This window comes from Haliotis rufescens, unplaced genomic scaffold, assembly GCF_023055435.1.
Source record: "Haliotis rufescens isolate VD_foot unplaced genomic scaffold, xgHalRufe1.0.p SCAF_28, whole genome shotgun sequence".
Lineage (NCBI taxonomy): Eukaryota > Metazoa > Mollusca > Gastropoda > Lepetellida > Haliotidae > Haliotis > Haliotis rufescens.
In genome coordinates this window covers 1,875,199-1,894,203 of record NW_025963979.1, presented here as the reverse complement: position 1 = coordinate 1,894,203, position 19,005 = coordinate 1,875,199, and the positions used below count along the sequence as shown (strand labels likewise).

The 19,005-nt window shown below is 40.3% G+C and overlaps 1 protein-coding gene across 4 annotated transcripts in view; it reads left to right on the top strand.

The window, feature by feature from the left end:
* LOC124117940 (lethal(2) giant larvae protein homolog 1-like) overlaps window positions 1-19,005 on the top strand; it is a 211,738-nt gene that overhangs the window by 91,419 nt on the left and 101,314 nt on the right. For all 4 annotated transcript variants that reach the window (XM_046479958.1, XM_046479955.1, XM_046479956.1 and 1 more), the window contains exon 14: window positions 5,585-5,738. In XM_046479958.1, the coding sequence (XP_046335914.1) occupies window positions 5,585-5,738 (154 nt within the window). The remainder of the gene's footprint in view (window positions 1-5,584; window positions 5,739-19,005) is intronic.

Genomic DNA, 19,005 nt, shown 5'->3' with positions numbered 1-19,005 from the left:
GAGACTAGGACGATAATGGCAAAATTGGACAATCTTGGTGGACCCATACGTCGTACACTTTCTGCGCTGAGGGTATCAACTCACTATGAGAGACAACGTCGTCACCCATTGCAGACGCTCATCCTCCTACTCAACAGCTCAAACATCGACATGCTGCTGGCCAAAGAGGCCATAAAGATTGTCCACTCCCCACCAGGCTTATATTTGCTAATATTCCTTGTCCCGATTGATGCTTATGATCAGGGGTCCGGAAACGGTCATTTAAAATATTGCTTACAGGACATTTAAATTTTTCTGTCTGGACATTTTAAAAAACAACGCTACATTCGGGGTCCAAATAATTGATGAGCGTTATCGAATCCCTTCAACGACCTCAGGTGAATAAACAGGCATAACAAACTTGGTCAATAAAAGTATGAAATTTGATATAAAACATCACCAGACAAGATGATTTTACCATTTGAAATGTATTTCCTGCTCTCGAAGGCATTGTTTTATATGCAGAGATTAAGATTACCGTGTGTATTTTCACGTAAACTAAGCCGGAAATAGCAATCAGCTGTGCACGCGTTTCATCCCAATGTACCCAGTGATACCACTTTAAAGAATTTTGATGCAATGGTGGGAAGAAATTCTACCTGAAATTATTATTTTATCAGGAATAATATATTCCAATATCCTGTTATTTTAGTTGCAACTTCCACCATATATACTTAAAATTATAAGAACCATAAGCGTAGCACTTTGGTACAGATGGTATGCAGGATATTTTTTTTACGTATGGAATGATTTTGACCAGTCACCGTAGGGACTTCTCGCGCTACATGTATTTCGATTGCGAAAACGTTATGTTGACATTTAATAGTCAAACTGCCTCAAATATGACTTTAAGCATGTCATGGTACTGCATTTATGATATGTGTATCCATTCTCTTGCAACTAAAGTTCGTTTCAAGGGGTCAATTGCGGTAATGTGACCGTGGTTGCTGTAAATAACGGTGAGTTGTGCGATGAACCGATCACTTTGCATACGATTGCCGAAATTATTGTAAACATTATTATAATTATTGAATGAAATATTGAATAATATTAATCAAATATATTGCAAACTTTAGTCCAGATAAACAGTTAACAATTTTTTCTATTACCAGATATTTTAATGATAGGATTAAATTGCCTTCTTCAGTTTGAGATGGGGGAAAACATCGTGTCATTGGAAAACTTGAGTTTACTAAAAAAAATGTTAGTAAATTTTGGGAGCCATGCTTTACCGCGCTATAACCGAAGCGCTCAATGACGAGGGAACACTGTACGTAACAACTTGTAATGTGTGTGAAAAGTCGTACGAAAATACACTTTTTGAAGGGGGTGTGGCCTAAATGCATATGTCCGATTGGGATTTTAAATTTTCCGGAACCCTGCTTATGATATCAATCACTGGATTGTCTGATCCAGACTCGATTATTTACAGACCGCCATCATATTGCTGAGTGCGGCGTAAAACAGCAAACCAACCAACCAACCTTGTCCCCAAGAAGGACTAGGACCAATTCCGAATGATACACAATTTGTCCACATTCAACAAGCACTACCTGCCGCGTCCACCGACCAATCAGCTCCAAGACCCGTGAAGATTCCGGGGTAGAATAGGTCTTCAGCAACCCATGCTTGTCGTAAAAGGCGACTAATGGGATCGGGTGGTCAGGCTTGCTGACTTGGTTAATGCATGTCATCGATCCCAATTGTGTGGAACGATGCTCATGATATCAATCACTGGATTGTCTGGTCCAGACTCGATTATTTACAGACCGCCGTCATATAGCTGGAATATTGCTGAGTGCGGCGTTAAACAACAAACCAACCAACCAACCAACCAAGCCAATACCCACTTTCCTCCACCTGAGGAATGTCCAGTTCAAGGCATATATAGATGGCTGCCTCCTGAACCACCAGGACACGGCCATGTTCATCCCTGACAGGGACTTCACACAAGGTCACCTACATTAACTGGCATGAATCATCAACGTGCAGAAATCTGAACTCATGCCTTCGTTCAATCTCCAATTCATTGGAGGCCTATTCCAATCCTTCTGAGACCTGTACCCAGGGACAGGTGGCACTGAAAACAACTCCCCTTACTCCCTGCACTGCACCAACCCTGCACTCTGTGCGAGTGGCAGGCGCTCCTGGGTCTCCTCATGTCAGTGCAGGATCTGACCTCCAGAGGGAGACTTCACCTGCACCCTGTACAGATGCTCCTTGCTCCCTACATCAGACGCCAGGATCAGTCGGTGTCAATCGTCCTCGCGGACCATCTCAAACACCAGCTCCGATGGTGAATGGTGGAATCGAACGTCATAGACGGAGTCTCCTTGACAGAACTTACGACCTCATTACACCTATTCGCCGACACCTCTTCAGGGCTGGGGAGCGCATATGGAGGGTCAAGTCGCCTTGGGGCTGTGGTCCGCCATTCAACAACAGTGAACTACAGGTGCTCATATTGGCTCTCTCATGGGGAGGATCACTTTATCCACAGACAATATCACTGTTCTGGACCACCACATCGCAGGTTGCTGCAACATCCTTGCGGACGCCCTCTCCAAACAAGACAAGGCAGCTCCCACAGAGTGGAAACTCCATCAGGATGCCTTCACTCTTATCTGTCATCACCTCGGCCACCCCAACATCGACCTGTTTACCACCAGCCAGAACTACAAGGTTCAAACCTCACCAGTACCAGACCCACAGGTTTTGACGTCGATGCCTTCTGCCGCCAGTACTTCCCAGGGTCCTTCAGAAGATCAGATTGACCCAGAACCTTGATCTGACATTGATCGCGTCTTGGTGGCCGGCGAGGGGCTGGATCATGGATCTCAAGATGACTGCCGCCGACCCTCTCAAATTCCCAGACTGGCCAAATCTGCTGATCCACCCTCGCAGCAAACGGCCCATTCAGGCTCCAGACAGGTTACATCTTCACGCCTGGTCCATCTACAAAGAGCCTATAGTTCCGAAGGCTATTCGGCTAGAGCGGCGAGGGGAACTACCCTGGCTTGCAGACCGTCTACCAGGGGTCTGTACAATGACAAGTGGCGCTTCTTTGAGAGTTTGTGCAAGGAAAAACACCAGGATCCCACCTCTGTGTCTCCCCATTTCTTGGCTGAATTTCTACTGTTTTTGCACCACAAGCTTCTGAAGGGCAGGACCATCCCAATATACCTTGTGGTCCTCAAGTCTGTCTTGGCAGCTCCAGATGATTGAAGAATTACTAAGATGATTCCGGAAGTTCAAGCTTTACTATGCTCCTTACGTCTTGAAGACCCAAAGGCCAAGTTTCGATCCCCAGTGTGGGATTTGAACGTGGTCCTTTCCTTGCTGAGAGGCACTCCCTTTGAGCCACTCCACATTGCCAGCAACAAGACGCCATTAACACTTCCACATGTCCAGAGGTTGCCTATATTTGAAGACTATACATGATGCAAGCATGAGGCTCGGTACGTCGCTTCATTTCATTTGATTTCTATGACTCCATCGCTACATGGACTTCACGCATACCTAACTTTCTCCCTCCCTGTCAACAGCAATGGTCACTCGATGCCGGACATCGCTATTGCTGATTTGAGAATTATTTTCACATCTGAAGGTATGCTCTCAACCGTTGAATAAAGAGGCATTAAGGTGTAATGCAGGATAAGTTAAAAATTCTAGTAAAATACTAGATATTTTATATATTTTTATACTTATCCTGCATCACTGTGCCTAAAGTGGCCCACCCACTTTTTAGCACTAATGTGCTGATCTTACTTACTTACTTACTTTGGAGATTTAACGTGCGCTTTCCGACTGATGCGTATTTCGCACACGGGCCCGGCCAGGCCATTTAATGTGTTTCCGAAAGGGGCGAAAGTGGTCTGTGCAACCCAAGAGGGGGGTTTAGGGGTTGCTTATATAGAATTTGGGAATTTTGAGATTTGGAATAGATGCCGATTGGGTTGGGGAGGAAAACTAAGGGAGCTGGGTATGGTGGACGTTTGTTTGTTTATGTGATTTTGATTTGGTAGGTTATTGTGTTTTTAGATGCGTTTTATTAGTTCCGTTTTTATTAAGAATACGCCTAAGGCCTTGAAGTTTTCTAGTTTATTTTGTGGGTTTAGTATTGCTTCTAGAGTGAGAGCCTTGTTTAGATTGAGGGTGGTTTGTAATGCGGTTCATTGTGTTAGGTAGTGTGTGCAGTGGATGAGTGCGTGTTCTGGGGTTTCTAGTTGTTTGCAGTGTGGGCAGTTACCTGTAGTGTGTTTTTTTATTTTTTTTAGGTGGTTATTTAGGTTGGTGTGTCCTGTTTGGAGTTTAGTGATTACTCTGTCGATTTTTTTTGATGGATGGAGAATTTTTGGTTTGGTTAGTGGTTTGCTGAGCACTTTTTTGATTTGGCTATTTGAGTTTAGATATAGGTTATGCCATTTTTTTGTGATTTTTTGCTTGTTTACACTTTTAATTTCTGATTTTGAGATGGGTAAGTTTAAGCTTATTTCTGGGATTTTGAGGGATAGTTTAGCTGCTTTATCGGCGTTTTCATTACCGTATATTCCTATGTGGGCGGGTATCCACAAGAAGGTTATTTGTTTGCCTGCCTTAGTTAGGTCGTTGGAGCTTTTAAGTATTTGATTTATTAATTTAGGTCGGTTTTTGGTATTTTTATTTTTGAGGGCTTGCAGTCCACTTAGGGAGTCGGTAAGTATTAGGATTTTTTTTGTGGTTTTTGGAATGTGCTGATCACTGACGTCACCCTTTTCATGGTTGCATGGGGGCTGTGTGATAGGATTAGCCACTCAGCTAGTTGACACAACTTCTTCTTCAGCAAGACCTCTCACAGCTCTTTCAATGTCAAGAACAAGCAGTAATGTATTAAGTAATGCAGGATAAGTATACAACTATATAAAATTTATAGGATGTTTCTAGGTAGTTGACAATACCAGAATATTATCATAACAAATCCATTGACAAAGCCCATGCCTGATAACAGGAGAAAGTGACATGCCCTGAAAGAGGGCTGTTGTGACAACTCAGTAAACAATATCAGTATTGGGTGTGACCATCGTTTGCATTGATAGAGGCGAGACAGCCTTGCATTGAAGACACTAAGCAGCCTGGAGGATGTTGTTCCAAATGTCAACCAAAGTTTGATAAGAGCGGACAACAATTTCCTTTAGATTGTACTTGTGCACTGAATGAAATCAGGTCTGTCATATTTTTGTACATTCTCTGTGTATTTATACATATATTATTTATGCAGTGATGTCAAGGGTCAGTCTGTATCCGATGTCAACAAATGCCCGATCATATGAGCCACCTTTCAGCATTAAAATATAGAATGGTCAAAGTAGTACTTATGGTGTATACTATCCCATACATCACTCACTTGCCCTCTCACAGACAGACACTCAGACATGCGGAGACACGCGCACGCACGGTTATTTTGAGAAACATGTTTTCCTTCAACCGTGCAGATGATTTTCCATTTACAAATACAGTATTGATAAGTCCTTGAGGGAAAGTAACACACCAAATTATCTTTATTCAGACACGAAGATGGAACAGTGAGATTTTGGGATGCATCATCTGTCACACTCAGATTGCTGTACAGACTTGGCACAGTCAGTCTTTTTGCTGAATCACATATGCCAGAAAATAACTCAAATGGTGCTGATGAAGAGGAATGGCCTCCTTTCAGGAAGGTTAGTGTTTTATCTGACCTTGACCTTTCCATAATGTTTTTGACAATGGTCCATCTATTTGTACTTACCGTAACACTTTTTTGTAAACTATATGGTGCACAACATATGTTAGTGAACTTATTGTCTTTGAACACAAATATGAGTCTAGGCTGGGGTCCAAACTTTTGGCTGACCTCCATGTGAGGTCAAGGTCATGAAATGTTGCATGAAGCATCTGTTTTCAGGACATCATTTATGAAAAGCCATGACCAATAAAAATAATCAATACCTGTCGTATGTTGTGGATGTCACATATCAAGGTCATAAACTCAAACCAGCTTCATTCAGATGGTGTAAGATAGGTTTTATGCGGAAACTTCATATTAAGGCAGCTCCATGTGAATCACTAACCTGCCTTATTGAAAATCTATGTATGCCCATTTGAATCATCCCTCACAATAATGCCCTTTGCGATAACGCAGGTTTGGTTAAATTGCAGGGTAGTCAATAGCTCCCATGAATTTAATTTATTTCCACTACAGACATACATCCTCACATCATCGGTAATAAGACATCAACAAATCCATGTTGAATTAAGCAAGTTTATCCTTGCAACAGTGTAATTCATTTAGGAAGGTAATAAGTGTTCATTGTATAAACAATGTATCAGGACTTTGGACTTATATTTGTAATCTATTTGATTAGTTTTAATCACATTTTCATTTAATGATAACTGTTGACATTAATTTATACAGAATTCGTGCGTTAAACACCATGCTTACTTCAACGCATAATGGCCCATTCCCTCCGTTACACTTTCAACTTCCGTTTACCCAGTTCCATTTATCACATTCTGTGATAGCTCACATTATTCACAGCAACTGCAGTCAAGATTACTGCTATTGATGCCTTGAAGCAAACCTTAGTTGTAAGAGAATGGCTGCATATATCATAATTGCCATACTTCAACTTGTTAAGTCATATTTGTTGTAGATTGACTATTGTGCTTCAACATTTTGTTTTCCTGATGAAAATAGCTATAGCAGTGACTCATGAAACTGTTCCATAAAAATGTAAAATGTATCCTGTAATGTACCAAAGTGCTATGCTTATGGTTATTATTATCCCCTGCCCAACAAAGTTGGCGGGGGATATAGAAACAGGCTCCGTCGTACGTCCGCCCGTCCGTCAGGTTCTGTGAGGGTAGGGTTCGTTTCCGGAGCATAACTCATAAACCGTTCAATATTTTTTCATGAAACTTTGCAGGTTTGTCAGATACATGCTGAACTGGTGCCTTTTGCTATTTAGAATTTTTAGAAATTATTTTTTACGTTTCCATGGTAACAAGTTGGACTTAGGTTCTATAAGGGTGGTGTTCATTTCCAGAACATAACTCAAAAGCCGTTAAATACTTTCTTACAAAACTTTGCATGTCTACCAGGCACATACTGAACTGGTGCCTTTTACTATTTAGGAATTTTAGAATTTTTTATTCTTTACGTTCACATGGCAACAAGTTTTAATATAGGGTGGGTTCACTTATGGAGTATAACAAATAAACTGTTAAATATTTCCTTGCCAAACATTGCATGTCTATATATAAAGTACATACTGAACTGGTGCCATTTGATATTAAGGAGTGGAAACTGGACTTTTATAGTCTGTTAAATCTCTTGCCTTGGGAAGATGAGTTTGGGACCATAACGTGTTAAAATGGGCGGGGGATATAGATGACTTCGTTGACTATACGCTTGTTTCGTTATTGTTTTTTGTAATTTGTCATTTGTTTGCATAAAAAAAACACTTGTGGGATGGGTGGAAATGGGTGGTCTTCCAAGGACCCTGAAACCATGTAAGGGTTGATTGTAAACCTATAGAAAGTGTGTTCTGTGTTGTGATTGGCTAATTTGGGTCACATGACCAAATGTCAAAGGGTGAAAATATGATTTGCATTCCCTGAAGCAAGGGACCGAATCACTGTGTAGGAATACATAATTATTCAGCATTTATTGCATACTAATTAACAATGGACGCAAAATGAAATACAAAATTGACATTCATAACAAATATTTTGATTTTCTCTGTTTATTGGGATTTTAAATTTTTAATTAAAAAAAATTATAATGAAATAATTACCAAGATCACAATCACCATAGCGACTAACGCGCACCTGGTGAATCCTCAGATATCACTGTTCTGTATATCAAACGGCATAAAAGAAATGTGTGCATATAATTTAACGAAAAATAATATCGATTTTGGTTAAGTTATATCGTCAGTTTTAGTTATAAAATAAAATGAAACGGTTATTCATGGATACTATTTATATGAACTTATAATATTGACTATTACACTCCCTAGAAATACATACAAGATCAAATGTAAATGTACCTGTCACATGTACACTTGTTCAAATTAAAGAAATATCATATACGACACTATAAACTTATCAACTTCATATGTGAACATTGTTCAAACAAACAGGAGATTATCAAACGTTCATATATGTTGTGGCCTATATCTACGTATGATATCATATTGAACATTGATTAGTATCCAAAGTGAAATTAATTGTGTGAAAAAAATGTACAAAAGATATGCAAGATCTACATCATGAAACAGTAAAAAGCAGTTAACAATGATCGTGTGAAGTTTCATTCAAGGACCTTCACCTCAGAGAAATTACCAAATATGTACAACAAATATGTGGAAGTTTGACATCACTACCGGTGACCGAATTTTACAAAATGGCGTGTTGACTGTCAACAGTGCACGGGATTTTACGAGGGGACTTTCGTTGAATCAGTGTTCGCATATACATAAATGTGACATGTAAGTAATCAGAAACATTCTGACAATCTGTGTACTGTTTTTTGTTGTATTTTTCATTGAAACCAACGAAAATAGTCAGAAATTCTGATAAATACCTTTGTCGTTGTGCGTGATTTTGCGTCAGTTATGGCGTCACACAGGACGGGAACTTCGACAAGTTCTGTTGAAAATATCAAATTATTGCAATGTATATATGTTTAATTCCCTAATTCTTCCTACGATTCACTTCCCGTGTATATTCTGAAAATGCAGATCTAGAGCCAATGTACTCAACGAATAGACGAATGGCTTTGTTTACATTTCCAACAAGTGCAGTTTTTACAGCGTTCGTTTTCACACCTCATTTATTTTGCTTCATTACATCTAGACAATTTGTATTTGTGACAAAGACCATTTGGCATTTGATTCTAAATGTATGAGGAATTCAAGGATGTAGGTATCGCAGCTGGAATATACGTGATGGTATTTGCGTCTCATTACCGGTGTACATTAATTACCAAAATAACAATCATCATAGCAACAACAGAACGTTCGATGTTGACACCTCACAACCGAGTAAGTACGAGGTGTTAAAGGGTGCGCATGTTTTTTTCTAAATAAAACAATAGGTTTACAATATCGATAAATACTATGTGTGTGTCTATTTCCGGGATTTTATCGAGTATTTGCATCTTGGAAATTCATCTCGAGACCCGAAAGCGTTAGCTTGAGGGGCTCGAATGAAAATTTCCAAGATGCAAAATACTCGATAAAATCCCGGAAATAGACACACACATAGTATTTATCTTCTAATTGTACTTTGTTCGAAATGTAGTAATTTAGTTCTTTGTTATGTTGCGGGATTCAAGATGGTTTCTGTGCAAAGATATAATTTTGATCTTGTTTTGACCAATGCTCTTTGATATTCTAAGTGCATATTTGGCTTTAACTTCTGTGAAATTGCCAGACTTAAGTTGTTGAACTTTGACGTGTAGTTTTCTCCCTGTGATGACATTTTTTGTTCAGATCATCAGATTTTAGTATTTATTCAGTATTTATGCAAAATATATTCTAATATCAATGCTGACACTAACTGTGTTCATGTGTCTATCTTTGTTGATATCATATACTGTTGACAATATCTGGGAGAGCAAGATCTTTACAGTATGCTACAGTGGCTACATGACATACACATATGCTTACAATTTTAAATGTCATGGCTGAAATTCAAAGTACCGTATTCGACGTAATAAGCGCCCACGGCGATATTTATTAATATATTGGCTTGTGAACGTTCCCATTTAGCACCCCTTCCGATTGATCAATGTACACAAGACTTATTTATTTGTGTATAATACGCACTTGTGTGTTATATGCACCCTTAATTATGGGCAATTAAATTCTGGAAAAATATATCTGTCGTATATAAACATTTCAGGCTGTCAGCATAAACCACGAAATTTATCTTTCAACTCTGTTTTTTCTCTCACCAAAATACCATTCTAATAAGAGCCCCCTATTTCTAATTTTGAGAGTGCCCTGGGCACTTATTACGTCGAATACGGTAATTAAACGAGGAGGGCATATTACATTCTAATTAAGGTACCTACAGACGTTTTGCAGCAATGGGAATGTGGTGGTGTTTGTTTTTTACCAAACGAAGAGTTTGGTTGTTAATTGAGCCCTTCAGTGCATAGAACTCTTGATAAGGTAGCTAGAGAACATCAGACAATATGTTTTTAAAAATTTTGATTTTCCAAACCAGAAATGATGTCAATAAATAGTGTTCATTATTGCCTTCATATTATCCCCAGGGATAGTCAGCTTATCTGTCCGTAACCGTTTTTGTCTGGATCATGTCTCCAAAACTAACAGGTATCCTTTCATGGAACCTTGCACACACAAAAACCAGGTTGTCAACCAGTGCCTTTTGATATTTAGGGATTTTTATAATTTTTATCGATTCAGTTTGTTTATTTAAAAACAACAGCGCTGTGGTAAATTATGAAGCATTTCAGTAAATGCATTAATTTTTTATGTCCTCATATCAGTTGCTGAAATGGGAATTTGTGCATGTCATCACACTGTAAATCCTATTCACTGTCAACTATATATTGGAGATTATGGAAAAATAAGACCTGTTCGACATGTCATGAACAAGACAGAAAAAACTCCAGGCAGCAGACTGGAAATGATTGCTGACTTGATGTAAAAAAACCTTCACACAGGCTTAAAGTGGATCACTCTGCAGTCTCAATTACTATTTCTAGTTCTTTAAATAATGAAAAACAATTCTTGTAATTCCTTTTCATTCAAAACCTTCATTACATCATTGCCTCAAGCCAGTCATCTAATGTAATTCAACCAAACACAGCAGTATCACCTCAACACATTGTAGGAGCGGTCTAGTCGTTAAACCATTCGCTCGTCATGTCAAAGGCCTAGGTTTGATTCCTGACATGGGTACAATGTGTGAAGCCCATTTCTGGTGTCCCCTGCCGTGATATTGCTGGAATATTGCTAAAAGCGAAGTAAAACCGGACTCACTCACTCAACATATTGTGACTCACAATCAACAACATTTATCGATCAGAAATCCTACCACAGCCCTGCAATTGCTTCAATCACTGCCCATAGTTTTGACTGAGCCAAGTAGTGGTCTTAGATGATAAATTCAAGAGCCAGGATACAATGTTTTCTATTATACCCTGCAAGCTTTGCAGAGCTTCTCCTGATTACTTTAAATGCATTTTTTATCCACTCTTTTACACAATCCTAATCACCAGGCGGTGAAGGTGTACCACCACCTGTACCACCTCCAGTTAACGCGAGAGCCAAAGTTGATATTATAAATCCCAATGCGGTTAAAATACTGGTAAAGTTTATGCCCTGTTCTCTGAACAATGTATAAATGTGGCATGTCTTTCATATTATCTTTGTGTATGGCAACCACTGTTGCACCAAGTTCAGTGTGCACTGTTTGAAGAACCTTAGTGGTCTTTGCACAAAAGTTTGCTTGTGAGCTGTCATAGTTTACAAGACCTAATTCATCACAAATAAGTCGACGCGCAACTATTGTAGACAACGGTAGTGGTTTTCTGAGTACTCATAAGCTCAATATATGAAGAGCCATGCAGTCGCTGTATTCCTTTACTATCTATTGTAAACTTGGAATAGTCATGGCCAGTAGGAGTAACATATTTTTTTATCTTCTTTTAAGGCAGCGTAATAATCATAAACAGCTGATTATGAGCTCACTGGGTCTGAAGGTATTAGCATACTGTGGCGTCCGTCATCGGTCCATCCGTCGTCTGTACTTCTGTCGTCTGTACTTCTGTCGTCCATACATCAAAAAAAAATTCAAACAACTTCTTCTTCTGAACCACTAATTGAAAATTAACGAAATTTGACTGAAAGCATCCGTAGGTGGTGGGGATTAAAAATTCTACAAATGGTGGGGCTGATCACCCCCAAGGGGCTGAGGGGCGGGGCGGGGTGAATTAGGGGTAATTTGGTGTTATTTGGTGTTATTGCTTTAAACAACTTCTTTTCTGGAACTAAGAGATAGATATCAACCATTTATGGTTGGAAGCATTGTCCGATGGTGAGAATTCAAAATTGTACAAATGGAGTGGCTGACACCCCCAGGGGCTGAGGGGCAGGGCCAAAAATAGCTTATGACTTTGACACAGTTAAGATCCCCACTGTATAACCATAAGTACAATTGCTGAGTATAATGAGAGGAATGCACATATGCTACCAGGATGGCCCAGGGGGTCTTGCTCCACCCCTGGAGACTAAACCCCTCCCCCCACCTTATATACAATTGCTAGGCATAAAGAGACCATATTACCATATACATCTATACATGTAATTGCTTATATAACAAGACAAATACACATATGCTACGAAGACTGGCCCCTCTGTTCATCTGTCCGGCACTCCCAAAGGAGTTAGAACCTTGACCATAACATGCAAACCGATATTATCCCCACCCTATAATAAACAGATACATTGTATATATTTGTTTGTTATGAAGAGAATAATACATTTATGCCAATAGGTAATCGCCCTGGGGTCCTTGCCTCTGGAAACTTAGATCCTGGATCATAACATGGAAACAGTTCAGGGCCTAGGTTTTTGAAACAATCTTAGCTAAGATAGATCTTAACAACTTACGTTCAAAGATAAGATAACTTAAGGTTAAGATAAGATAGATTTTTGAAACTATCGTGAACCTGTCGCAGATCGTACAGAGCTACAATACCTATCATAACTCTGACAGAGAAGTCATTAGAGATTGAAAAAGAGGGGTGTTTCCCAGTGACAATAACAACAACATGGAAAAAGGTCACTGAATTCATGATCATATTGTCAGGTCACACTGTTTGACACGCAACTATTTGAGTGATATTCCGTACAATCCTACATGTGTCCTTCAAGTAGACATTTTGTTCTCATATATATATATCAAATAAATGTTATAATCAATATGTGTAGTGTTACCACGCTTTAGCTATTAGAATTGAAATAATGTGCCAAAAGATACTTCACTATTTTCCCTTCAAATGGTCCTCCCGTGAGCACACAGTACTTTATGATATGTACATTGCGTACAAAGTCAAGGACAAAAGTAAGGGACGTTATTCTAGATGACAATGACGAGACCTTTGATCGATCAGCATATGCATTCAGCATTTAAAATATGTGTTCAAGTCTGATGTTAAGTCGTGTATACTGGGTCAATTTGACAATACTGCATGTTTTTTTTGTGTTTATGTAAAATGTAAAGTTTATAGAGTAAACACCAACATTATACCTGGAAACACAAAACAAATATTGTTCAGGAAGCAGCGCATCCATGAGCGAGTTATAATGACAATCAAAGCTTGTTAAGTTTGTTTTGTTATTTATATATCCAATATATTTCCCAAATAAACAAAGGACTTAAATACAATACAGTCAAGTTCCGTTAATCCGACATGGTTGGTTGCATATGATTATGTCGGATAAACGAGTATGTCGGATAAAAGAAATTAAGCAGTATCGTGATCGAAAATCAGATAACGACACGATAGATAATGATACAAACGTAGTAAAAAAATTAAAATTGAAATATTCATATTATGTTACATTGTTAGCGGAATATGTTTTCTAATCATGCAACCTCTAAAGCTGAACACAAAACAACTGTTACGGACTGTATGACTTATTCAAAATACTTTAAAAAGCATAGTCTGGAATGGAAGTTGCAAATTTGAAACTGGTACAGCAAAGCTTATTTGCTCATTTTCTATCCTTTTAAATTAAGTAGAGCTAATTATTAACTGACTTGTCTAATTTCATTTCAATCTGGATGAGGAGAGAAATACTTTGTAAATGTGTCAAATCTATTCCAGAACGTAGTTTGATGATGTTTGGCTTGTCTGACAACATTGCTGAGGATCATTTACTGGTATTTGTCTGTTGACCTTATATGTTACAGCGATTATGTTGCAGGGGTGGTTCATTATGAAAAATGACAAGCTGCGGTTGTTTGTTGAGGTGACATCACAACTGAATATATCAGTTACACACTATATAGTTAGAAGAATACTAGTAGCCGTGTGGTGTCATAAATATATACTTGTCTAAGAGTAGGAATATATATAAAATGGTACCACGTTGTGTTAAATTATAACACATAGATAATACCTATAAATTCATAAGTGAGTGATAAAATAAAGGATTTATACATACCCTGTGGGTGACACTAGGGTGTGTCTATAAACCCACATCATATAGGATTATGGCATTCCTATAAAAAGTAAATATAACATAACTATCATGCCTGAATATATACATACATACGTATATACAAACATTTCCTTAAATCATAGAAATCCAACTTCTAATTCAATCCTTATTTGTGCAGAAATAACAAAACAACAAGTAGACTAAAATTATTTATTATATTTGGCACAAGAATAGGGAGCTGGCTCGGTTGTTGCTTACGAATGGTTAATGTTTTATGAGCTTGGTTGCAGGGGCAAGCCGGCCTAGACAACCGTGGGGAAGCAGCTGCTTGTAGGGGCAAGCCGGCCTAGACAACCGTGGGGAAGCAGCTGCTTGTAGGGGCAAGCCGGCCTAGACAACCGTGGGTTGCAGGGGCAAGCCGGCCTAGACAACCGTGGGGAAGCAGCTGCTTGTAGGGGCAAGCCGGCCTAGACAACCGTGGGTTGCAGGGGCAAGCCGGCCTAGACAACCGTGGGGAAGCAGCTGCTTGTAGGGGCAAGCCGGCCTAGACAACCGTGGGTTGCAGGGGCAAGCCGGCCTAGACAACCGTGGGGAAGCAGCTGCTTGTAGGGGCAAGCCGGCCTAGACAACCGTGGGGAAGCAGCTGCTTGTAGGGGCAAGCCGGCCTAGACAACCGTGGGTTGCAGGGGCAAGCCGGCCTAGACAACCGTGGGGAAGCAGCTGCTTGTAGGGGCAAGCCGGCCTAGACAACCGTGGGTTGCAGGGGCAAGCCGGCCTAGACAACCGTGGGGAAGCAGCTGCTTGTAGGGGCAAGCCGGCCTAGACAACCGTGGGGAAGCAGCTGCTTGTAGGGGCAAGCCGGCCTGACGAGCTGTGTGAGCAGGGGCAGTAGCCGGCCTGCGAAGAGGGATTTGAAAATATGTTTGAATTTGAATATGAATTGGGGGGATTATGAAATATAAGCCTTGGGGGGATTATGAAATAAAAGCCCGCTGTTTTAATGGAATAGTAGGAATGAAGTTATGGATGTAAGCAACAACCAGCACGACTCCAAGGAGGTAGAATGGGGCGGCTGGAGGGCCGAGAAGCATGCGACAACATGGCGGATGAAACAGCGAATAAACATTGGAGGCGCATGCGCGGCCTGCCGGAAGTTTAGAAGTACGTGATGCACCCTTAACACATATGGAATTTGGCACCAGACATCAAATAATTAAAAATGTACGTAACGCAGATACTAAGAATAAACAATGACTATATGCATGGGTGAAACATGTAGGTATGTTTTTAGGAGAAACCTATAATTGTGCGGGTACATCATGTAGCTGAGATGGACAATGGACGCAAACAAGTTTAAGAACGAAAGTATGTAGGTACACGTGGGCATGAATATAATTGGCAGCGGGAAGTAATTATGCGTAGATGAATCAACCAACACGACAGAGAACACGGGTGTGGGCCGGAAGAGAATTAGAGCACATTTATAGCATAACGATTGATGAAAGAAACCGCCGGGAGTGTAGTAAATGGATGTATGTCCGGGGCTGTCATTTCCGCACAAACAAAAATAATAAATTTACATCATTCAAAACTCCCAATCAAATCATGCTCTCATACATACTTACATGTTAAACACTTTATACTGATAAAATAGAAGATATCTTGATTATTTGATGTCATAGGTAAGCATTTACAATAGTTTACATTATTGATAACATATTTAAATGGTAAGTTAGAATTCTATTTAGGAAATATAATGTAAATAACTAACCTGAACTATATGTAGTCCATGTGCAGAGTTATAAGCAGAGTGTATAAAAAGCGTGCAAATGTTAGGGAAGAAAGCTGTAGTTAGATAATATTAATCAGCTAGGAAGCTGAAAGCTATTGTATTGACAAGCTAGAGAGTTTGTGACAAAGGGACAGGAATAGACTAACCTGTCCATCCTTCAATAAAATGGACCAGCTGCTTGGACTCTTAACCCAAGCATATACATTTTGTACTACAACTAATGAAGATATATACAACTACTTGAAATAAAAAAAGCTAAAACTATATTCCTAAACACTATATATACATTGGTGCTCAATGTATATTGAGTGAGTTTATAATGACAACTTAAAACTGCTATGTCGTTATTTTCTCATATTTTCCAAGTTTAATGTAACATACAATAAATTGTTACGTATTAATTCCATCAGCTTTTGGCACTGGCACGTCATTAATTATTTTCTATGGTTTCATTATTAGGTAACATAAGACAACATTAAAAGCCAGGAGACATCTTCTGCAGTTTATTACCAGATAAGTGTAACACTAACCACCCGGTTATGTATTAATATTATTATAAGAATCTACAATAAACAAATGTCCGTAATACATACATGTCTCATGCGTGATGCTATTTATAGTAACAGGATACGGCAATTTCCCAGCATGCCAAGTACGAGCATGCGCAATTACAATTCGAGGTCAGCCATCTTGTGCAGGTGTCATAAACAATAACAAGCAATTTTTGATTCCGTACGTACGAGCGAATAGTTAAAATCAAGTGTGCCAGTTTCTCTCAGGCGTACAGCAGTATGGCTCCTAAAACTCGCAAGAAGCGAACGTCAAGCAGGATATCCAGGCAGGATACCGTGCGCAGTGAAGCAGCAAGTATTTGCGATGTTCCAGACGGTTCGCTTTCAACAAACATGGCCGCGCCCGATGTCGGGGTGCCTCGGCGACGATATAGTACAACGATCCCTCTCAGTGCAGTAGACAGTCGCCCGTATGAGATGTTTCCACAGAATTGGACTACGGGACGTATCTGTGCATACATCGAGGAAATATTGGATATTAAGCCTCCCGTGGGGTTGACACGTGCTCAATACCAAACCTTTTACACAGAAAACCTCCCAGACCGTAACAAAAGGATGGACAGACAAAGGTCAGCATCGTCGGACGGGTCGTCAGCCAGAGCCAGCACAGTGGCAGTTCATGAGGATACGGTGCCCCCTCATTCGATTGTTTACAAGGGACACACTGACACAACATTCGCCCAGCTTGTGGACACTGTGAACAAGTTACAGCGGACTGTGGCCACGCTGAGCACTCAAATGGATGCCAGGAATCAGCCTGCTACGGTGCCACACACTTCACATTTGCAGACCACTTTTGCTGGACCGGGTCAACCACATGACAATCCGGCCCCTATCCATGCGATGTCACAGCCGTTCAGTTTATTTACTGCCATACAGGAATCGAACAACACAGGATCAACTACTCCATGGACCGCCTCCGTGGTCTTGTGGTAGAGCGTCCGCCCGGAGAGCGGAAGGTCCAGGGTTCGATCCCGGGCCGCGTCATACAAAAAGACGTTAAAAGATTGTACTTGTTGTTACCCTGTCTGGCGCTCGGCATTAAGGGGCTAAAACAAGGACTGGTCGGCTCGGAGTCAGTATACTGTGTCTGAGTGGGGTATTCATGTTAAACTGCGGCATGGTATCTCAGTGAGCTAGCACTATAAATCGGCATCAGTCCGGACTAGTACAAGCAGCCACACACACACATACACGTGCATGCACGTCGCTATATAAGTGCAATAATCTTGGACGCGACGTTAAACCCAATTTCACCTCACCTCAACTACTCCATGTGTGTCCACCAGTGAGCCTCAAGCTCAGCACTTACCAGACGTAGCTCTTGTTTCTCCCTCTCTCCGGAAGAGCATTCAGGAAGGTAAGGATGTGAACCTTGCTTTACTACTCATTCCTGATGAAATAACGTCCCAATGCTAGAACCATTCAGGTAGATAACGTGAATATGCAACTCAAAAGTCCTCATGACTCCAGATTGCAGTTGCCCTTGACATTTGACATGTTAATCACAGCCTTTGGAAAGTATAAAGCCATCATGTGTTAACGCTGGCCACAGAGACGAGCCGAACTTGACGAGTATCAGCGCCTTATAGTTGATATACACAACCAATATCAGAATCAACTCTTTTATCAGTATCACAAACGTTTCTCGGCTAAAGCGGCAGCTTATCTTGAGCAACATAACTGTAAACTACCATGGGGAGAGATTGATGATGCCATCTATAGAGCCGTGTTTACAGGACGCAGAATCACTGCTTGCCAGTTGTGTGATAACATTGGTCATTCGACGCAGTTCTGTTCTATGGTTGATGCCAAGTCCATACATCACCAACCAGGAGAGACTTTTAACCATACTCCCACAACTAGGGACAGAGAACTCAACACAGAACGCAGAGGCATGGATCGCCGGGGAAGGGAAGTTCTCATACACAAAGGTATCCCATTGTGCAACAACTTTAATGCTGAGAAATGTGTTCACAGGAATTGTAGATTTAGACATTTGTGTTCTGTATGTCGAAAGCCACACCCTGCTTTTGAATGTTGGCATAACACAGGAGAGAATCAATTCCCAGCAGGCAAGTCGACACCTGTCCAGAATTCTTCCTCGGCCAAAAAGCACCGACAGTGACTACAGGCAACCCCATCTCCTGTTGACGTGGATAAACTGTCTCAACGGTTGTCTGATCACCCAGACCGTGCCTTCGTTCAGTCGTTGCTGCATGGTTTTAAATTTGGTTTTGACACGGGCATTACATGTCCACCTACTCACACTACTGTCCTGCAAGAATCTGTTATCAGCTCGAAACAATCCTGAAGCAGTAGCCACCATTATTCAAGATGAACTATACAAAGGCTATTTGATAGGTCCATTTACGCA